At 32.9% G+C, this 8,720-nt stretch overlaps 1 protein-coding gene across 1 annotated transcript; it reads left to right on the plus strand.

Annotated features, from left to right (window-relative positions):
* The first annotated feature begins 1,653 nt into the window (after positions 1–1,653).
* On the plus strand, positions 1,654–8,342 carry LOC107813395 (transcription repressor KAN1-like). The gene is made up of 6 exons (XM_016638664.2): positions 1,654–2,458; positions 2,920–2,996; positions 4,227–4,272; positions 4,479–4,605; positions 6,589–6,688; positions 8,055–8,342. Exons 1-6 carry the CDS (start codon positions 1,789–1,791, stop codon positions 8,145–8,147), a joined length of 1,113 nt encoding a protein of 370 aa, XP_016494150.1. The 5' UTR covers positions 1,654–1,788; the 3' UTR covers positions 8,148–8,342.
* The last annotated feature ends 378 nt before the right edge of the window (positions 8,343–8,720 follow it).

Here is an 8,720-nt window from a genome sequence, read left to right on the forward strand (position 1 = left end):
CACTTCTCACTGATCTCTCTCCTTCTCAAGTCAATGACTCACTTGTACTTAATATTTCATACATATATTTTCAGTCTATTGTTTTATTTATACCTATGTGTAAGTTTGACCTAAAACCCCTAACCATCCCCTAATCTATTTCAACATGGTCACAAAATTAAATAAGATGTGTTCCTACATTAGGTAGGATGGGGATAGTGGTAGAAATAAAAAATAAAAAAAAACTCATATAGACTGATAATATAAGTAATTTTAACACTATCAGTAAATTTTAGTATATTAAAGTGTGTTTACCTGTCTTATTTTTTTGGTAGTGGCATTTTTAAGATTTCAATATTATAAATTCGAGTTCAAAATTCTACCACGACTCTGAAATCTCTTATTTATACTTATTGAGTGAATGATTTTAACACAAATACTAGCCAATTTTGAGTAGAAGTTACTCTGGCTATGGTTGCAAATTACTCTTCTCTCTTATTAAATTATGTGTAGCTATCATTTGGGTAATCTGATAATATAAAAATAGATAACATTAAAATCTAAATAAATTGTGAGACAAGATGAATTTAAAAGGAAATAAGTAAACTGGGTTTCAAGGGAGAGAGTGTTCAAAGTTTCAAACACAAAAAAGACAAGAAGTAGAAGCGCAGAGATAGGGGGGAAAAGAATCACAGAGGAGAGTCTCTTTCTCCCTCAACCATTTTTAACCCGTTCTCTACGGAGAGGAAAAATCAATCAAAAAGTGACCCTTTATCTTTTCCAATTCTTTTTTTTTTTTTCTTTTTTTTAATCTACCATTTATGTTGCTTTATTTTTGGTGTCTCTAGAAGGAGAATCTTGACGTAAATGGTAAAGTTGCTGTCATGTGATGTCATGTGACCAGGTGGTCACGAGTTCGAACCGTAAAAATAGCCTCTTGCAGAAATGCAGAGTAAGACTGCGTATAATAGACCCTTGTGGTCCGGCCCTTTTTTAGACCTCGCGCATAGCGGAGGCTTAGTGCACTGGGATGCTCTTAGTGCACTAGTATCCTGTATCCGCATTGGGTCCATTTAAATCCAGATTTGCACCGAAAATTTTTACATTTAGAGTAAAGTGCTCCCTAACAAAAAAAACTCTCGGTGGATTAAGAATAAAGGAGTATTTACTGCTCCACCATAATTTTTTTTTTTTTTTTGGTTTTGCTATTTACAGCGTTTTGACTATAGAGAGTAGAAAGAGAAAGGAGCCTCATCACCTTGTATTCAAGTGTCATTTTCTCAATAAACAGTGGTCTCTAGTAACACTCAGTCTCATATCCCTTTCTCCTTTTCTCATTCCATAAAGCCTTTGTGGATTCCTTCCTTCGATTTACCAAACTGTTTTTTGGTTCTTTCCTTTTTCTTTCCATTGTTTTCACAAACACTATTATCCTTCTTCTTTCTTGTTCTTTGTTCTTCTCCTTTTTTTCTCTCCCTCTTTATCAAACATGTCCACTTAAAAGAAGATAAAAGAGCTTAAATCTTTGCCCTCTTTTTATTACTTACACCTAGCTTTTTACATTCTCCAACTAGCTCTTTATCTCTCTCACTTTTTCCACTTAAATCTATCATCAAGAATCAAACTTGAAGTTTGTTCTTCTTTCTTTTCCCCTTTTCACATATCTTTCTTTTCTTTTACTTCATCAAGTGTGCAACTTTTACTCTATTTTTCATCAATTTGGAGGTTTTCTGGGGGTTAACAAATAAGAAAAAGCCAAAGCCACCATAATCTTGAAGTCTTAATTATTTCAAAGATTTATCCACAAAAATGCCCTTAGAAGGGGTTTTTGTTCAACCTCCATCTTCTTCAAATCCAATTCCTGATCTTTCTCTTCACATTAGCCCTCCAAATAGTTCTTCTTCTCCATCTTCAAAGCCAACAAATTGTCTCACTGAGCTTTCTTTAGCTCATCCCACTACCATTAATAAAGAAAAAAGCTTGTTTAATAGTGAAAGTAGGACTTTTCCAAGAAACCCTTTACCCCATCAAAGCCAAAACAACTATTTGCTTCAACAAAATAGCCAAATGAATAATATAAACAATGGGGTTTCATTATTAGATGTTTCTTCAGAGAGTACTTTGATGAGGCCTATAAAGGGTATTCCAATTTATCATCAAAATTATTCTTTCCCTAATTTCTTGGAAAAAGATCCAAAGAGATTTGGATCTCTCTTTTCACCTTATAATTTCAATGGAAGTTCTGATCATCTATCAAATGCTTACCGGATACCAATGGCTAATAGATTTCACCATCACCATAGCCAATATGGAGTTGGATTAGGTCATTCAAATGAAACAACTTCTCATAGTTATATGAGATCAAGATTTTTACCAAAATTTCCAGGAAAAAGAAGTATGAGGGCGCCTCGTATGCGATGGACTACTTCACTTCATGCTCGGTTTGTTCATGCTGTGGAACTTCTTGGTGGCCATGAAAGTAAATCCCAATTCTCTTACTTTATGTTCAACCCCTAGTTTGAGTTTTTTCCTCTCAAGATTTCATTTTTAGGGATTTGTTTTTTGAATACTTACATAATATTGCACTACTAAGATTTTCAGAAAATATCAACGAAACTTACGGTGAGAATTGAACTTACACTTATTTTTATATGATGAACTCATAAGCCTTGAAATTCTTACTTTTTGTTCATCCCTTTGTTTGAGTTTTTTTACAACAATAACAAATTCAGTAGAATCTCACAAGTGTAGTCTGGACAGGATAATATGCACCCAGACATTACCCATGAGAACATAAATGGGTTATTTCCAATAGACTAGTTTGAGTTTTTTTCTTTTATTTTTTATGTTCATTTTTTGGTGATTTGATTTTTGATTACATAATGTCTTATTAGCTGGGATAATAACAAAGGTCTAATATTGGATTTTCTTGATTTTTAGGGGCTACACCAAAATCAGTCTTGGAGCTAATGGATGTCAAAGATCTCACTCTAGCTCATGTCAAAAGCCATTTACAGGTAAAGCAAAATGAAAACTTTAACATAAAAACAAGGGGAAAAAAAAAACTCAGTTTCAATACTTTTCTCTTTTCTATGTCTTTTTCTGTGGGTGAATTCTTCCTCCGGCACAATAGCCGATGAATGCAGTGAATGACTGAATGAATGAATTAAAGAAAAGAAGTCTGGTGTTTCTGATAGTATTGCAGAGATAAAGAAAGAAAACAAAGAGAGAGAAAAAGAAAACACTTGGAAATTAGAAATCTTACTGTAGTAAGGATGATAAGGGGTACTGGGGTTGTAACTGACAAAAGTAAGTCATCATTATTCAATAATAATAACACAGCTAGCTGCTATAATTACTTCTTCTTCTACCTCATCAAAAACATCAACCTCGTGATTAATGAATCAATTTTTAAGAAACATTTGACCTAGAAATTTTCCCCAGAACTCAACTTTCTCACCCTTCTTTCTTTCTTTCTATCTTTTTCTTTTGCGTAGAGTTTCTCTATATGATCTATAGGTTACAGGTTCGAGTTGTGAAAACAGCAACTAATGCTTGTATTATATTAGACTGTCTACACCACCACATTTCGTCGAAAACTTACACTTTAAATATAGATAAAATATTAGATTTTAAAGGTATATAACATATACTGAACATCCTTTGTCGAGAATTTTTTTCACTTTTTTCGACTTTGAACACTCTGAGAAAATTTTTAGTTTCGCCACTGCTTGGACATGCGACCTTTCTTCCGAACCTGCGTGAACGCAAGATACTCTATGGAACAGACTGCCCTTCTTTGCCCTTATTATGCCAAGAAAATAATTGTCCATGTGAGATTTATGTGTAATGGGAAATTGAATTTTTTTATATATTGAAGGATTTAAGTAATATAAACTGATAGTATAAAATATTTCTACACTATAAACGTAATTTAAGTTGTTATAACAAGACATTTACTCTATCTCCTAAGTTAACAGATGATGTTTGTTATAAACAGTTAATTGTTTTTGAAGGTAACTACTTCAAATTAATGGTATTAAAATATTAATACTGTTATGCAGTACATATAACTTATACTTGTTGTAGACTGGTATTAAAATTTCTTTCTTTTTCTTTTTCTTTTGCAACCTTATGTTTAAGAATATAGTCCATATGTTAGAGAGATATAAGTATAGTGGTTAATTAAAATCTTTTAGTATTTGTTAAATGATTGTCTAAAATTCTAAAATGCTTTTCCAATGCAGATGTATCGCACTGTTAAAACCACTGACAAACCTGCAGCTTCCTCAGGTAATTAATTAATCTTGCTCTAGACTTCTGTTTTTATATAACTTTCTGCTAATCCTTAACCTTAGCCCCTTGTTATTGAAATCATTTACACCATAACAATTACTAAAAATCAATCAATAAAAATTATTGGCTTCTGTACTATTGTCCATAGTACATTATATTGATACTTATGTATATATTAGAGTTTGATTATGTTATTTTTTTAGGGCAATCAGATGGGTCAAGTGAAGAAGATCTCTTAAAAATAGACAGGATTTTGGATCAGAGAGGACCATCTGATGGATTTGATGATCCTTCAACTACAACTCCTACTCTTTGGAGCAACTCCTCAAGGTACAACACATAAATATAAACCTTTGAGTATTAGAAAAAATCAATTAGATATTACATGACCATGTCACTTGTAGGTTATTACGTGTGAATCTCTATAATAAGTAATAATTGACAATAAAAATAGCTATTAATTAATCTGTCATAATAGGTTAAACTATACTGACCGTGCAAATAAATCTTTCCGCTATCACATCAGCTAAAGATATTTACAAGTGGCTCCGTAAAAAGTGAAAATGTAATCATGAAATAGAGAAGTACTACAATTACTTAATATAACAGGTAAAAGTGAATTGTAATACATCGTATTAGTTAAACTCTAACTTAAATATCCTTTCTTTTATTCTTTCTACTCTTCTTTATCAAAAAATAGTCCGGTTTGCAAGGTATTTCGCGTTTACGTAAAATCCAGGGAAAGGCCGCATCGATGATGTAAGATAGTTTACTCTAATACAAGCATTAATGACTGCTTTCACGACTCGAACCATAAATTATATGTCATTCTTCTTCCATCACATATACTATTAATACTTGTAAATATTTTATGAGTAACTGAAAAATGAGCTAAGTATGTCTCACATACAACTTTTGAAGTAATGATGGAGTGATGAATAGAATTTGTTAAAGAGGGTAACAGGTTTCCTTTTTCTTTTGCATGGACTGAATCTTAGAAATGCAAACCCACGTACATCATTTTCTAAAGAATATATAAAAGAGTTCTTGTGACAGCTTTTACTTTATCTTCTGCTTCATTTTCCTCTTCTTTTCTTCTTTTTTGATTATCTTGTAGTACTGCACTCTATTCTTTAATTGGTTTCATATTTCTTTTTCACCTGAAGCATATAAAAAGAAAGATAGTATTCAAATACTCCTGTAGTATAGCATTTAATTACTGCAACTAGCACTTTATCTTTTCTTTTTCTTTCTCTTTGCATTTTGGAATTATTTAATCTAATAGACAAACCCTTTTACTTTACTTTGTTGTTATTCTCTTCACGAGGAGACTTTTACAGATAGGTCCAAAAAAAGACCTGTATCTTGACTTAAGTGCTCTCCCTTTCTCAAAATTATAGTAATATTTGTTTAAAGTTTGCATGGTGTTCGTGTGGGCTTCTTTTGTCTTTTCTATGTGTGCTTAATATATGTATTAGAAAACAATCATATCTTGGTAAAATGCAGCTTCTATGTACGTATTAATTAGGAAAACCTGTTTCTATAACTTGTCCTTTTCCTTAATTTTATTCTTTTGGTGAGTTCCTTAAACGTATTCCTAGTTCTTCTTCAAAGCAAGTATACATAGTCCAGAAAATCCACATAAATATGAAAGAATCTGAATAAGCCTAATTCTTCTCAACAGGCTAAAGAGTGGACCTATAACAAAAGTTAAAGCTGGATAAGCCGAGAGAGATGAAAGAAGCTAAAACGGCTTGATGTGATTATGGTTAATTAAGTGAAACGTTTAAGAGATATATAGTGGATATTTTAGATAAATGATCTTATAATATAATTAAGGCTATTAAATATCTTTCTTAAGAAATATGCTAAAACCTTAAAATTAAAGACATATAGTATATATTATGCACAAGTCAAACCACTAACTTTATAAAGAAATAATATTTCATTCTGAAGGTAATTTATTCATTGTAGATTATTTTTTTCTTAAATTGAATCCATAAACGCAAGCTTTCACTAGTGTGGTTGGGTTAGTAGGATAACTTACACCAAAGATAGGAGGACGTCTCCTATTTACAACTGGTCCTATTTAGTCCAACCATGTCTCTTTATAATAATATTGCTAATGGTCATGTTATGTTATAATATAATATATGCTCTATAATAACAGTTCGCCATAACAGGCAAATATCTCATAACAAGTAAGGTTATTACAGAAAGATTTAACCGTATTACTTCCGTGCTTCATTAATAAGGTTATCGACATATATGACAGTACATGCTGAAATGTTTATTTTCTACTTGAATTTTCAGCGGCAGTAGAGAAAGATGGTCACAAGCAAACTTCAATGACGCGAATGGCCTCAGATCAACCTCTTTTCCATCTCAACAAAGATCTGGCCACCATATAGAGGTACTACATCCCTCATTCTTTTCTCGTTCTATACCGTACAAGTGTCAAATCTATTAATGCAGTCGGAACTAGCCTATTCGTGCCGTCACATTTGCTTAAATATTGAATTTGTACTAGAAAATATATTAAATATATATAAATATTTAATTACGAACCCATTAACTAAGATAAACTATGAGTTTTGTGACAAATTCAGAACCCATAAACTTCAAACTAATATAGTTATAATTTATCTATGAACCTCAAAAGCAATATTTTCTTCTGACATCGTATTGGGGCAGGATGGATGAAATATAGACTCGCTTTCGATGTTTTGTGTGACAAGAACGTGCCACCGAAACTTAAAGGTAATTTCTACAGAGTGGTGGTCAGACCGACGATATTGTATGGGGTTGAGTGTTGGCCAGTCAAGATCGGTTATGTACCAAAAGATGAAGGTAGTAGAGATGAGAATGTTGAGATGGATGTGTGGGCACACCAGGTTAGATAGGATTAGAAATGAGGTTATTCGCGATAAGGTGGATGTGGCCCTTATTGAGGACAAGATGCGGGAAACGCGACTTAGGTAGTTTGGTCATGTGAGGAGGAGGAGCACAGACGCCCCAGTGAGGAGGTGTGAGATGTTGACATTGGAGGGCCTACGGAGAGGTAGAGGTAGGCCAAAGAAGAGGTGGGGAGAGGTGATTAGGCAAGACATGGCATACCTTCAGCTGACCGAGGACATGGCCCTTGATAGGAAGGTATGGATGTCGAGGATTAGGGTAGTAGAGTAGGTAGTCTAGTGTGTTCATAATAGTAGTATTGGCACGCAGTTTCGCTTTCTGTTAGTAGTAGGTTTTTATGACTAACCATTATTTTCTTTTATTGTTGATCACCTTACTATCTTGTTGTTTTTATTCTGCTTTTATATGGCTTTTTGGTGCTGTCCCTTCTTGTCAATATTTTCATTAATATGGTGCTTATGCTTTCCTGAGTCGAGGGTCAATTGAAAACAACATCTCTCTATCCTCACAAGGTAGGAGTAAGGTCTGCGTACACACTAAATTCCCCAGACCCCACGGTGTGGGATACTACTGGGTATGTTATTGTTGTTGTTGTATAATTCCGTAATTATGTCAACTTAATCAAATGTTAGTTGTTTTAGCCCAAATTGTAACTTAAATTTCACATTTATTCGACGTTTTAAACGAGTCAATTAAAATCAAGGAGCAATCTTTACTAGATTCTTAGTTATTTTTGCAAAGACTTTAGTGTATTGGATCTAGCTTATCAATGGGAAATGAGACTTCCCCGTTTCTCCCAAATGTGTCCAATAGTTCTGGAGTTTAAATTTGAACTAAATGTGTGAAGATAATATATTTTGCAGGAACGTGAATATTCAAGGCCAGTGAGTTATGTAGGTTGCAGTTTGGATCAGAGAAATCCTAGCTTGGAGTTCACATTAGGAAGACCAGATTAGGTAGAAAAGGAGCATGATTGAAGTGCATAAACCCTTCAATTAACTTTGTTTTTGGCTTAGCTGATTCTTCTAATCTTCCTCTTCTTCTTTTTTTTGTAATTTGAGATGAAAAGAGATGGTATCAAGTTTGAAATATTAAGAGTTATTGGATAAAAAAGAAAAGAAAAAAGGAATGGTTTTCACATGCAGCTTCAACTCGGGGCTCTTTCGTTGCTGATCTCCCATGCATATATAATTTTTTTTGGGTTTTGTCAATTTGACTTTTATTTTTTCTCTTTTTTTTTGGTTCATTTTTTCTTATTTGAATCTCTTGGGTTGGCTATGAGTTTGTAATGTAAAAGTTGTTAGAAGATTGTACTGAATGTAGCTTGAGGCATGTAAGGACACATTCGGAATATTAGTCCAAAAGCAAACAAACTAGAGCAAATTACACATTTGGCAGATTAGTCAAAAATAATTACTAGCCAAATATATATAAAATATATATATATATATATATATTGATATATAAAAAATATACAATAATCCTTTTTTCTCTCGGTACACGTTAGGTGCTAGCTAACCTGCGCCTTC

Source organism: Nicotiana tabacum, chromosome 13 (assembly GCF_000715075.1).
Source record: "Nicotiana tabacum cultivar K326 chromosome 13, ASM71507v2, whole genome shotgun sequence".
Classification (NCBI taxonomy): Eukaryota; Viridiplantae; Streptophyta; class Magnoliopsida; order Solanales; family Solanaceae; genus Nicotiana; species Nicotiana tabacum.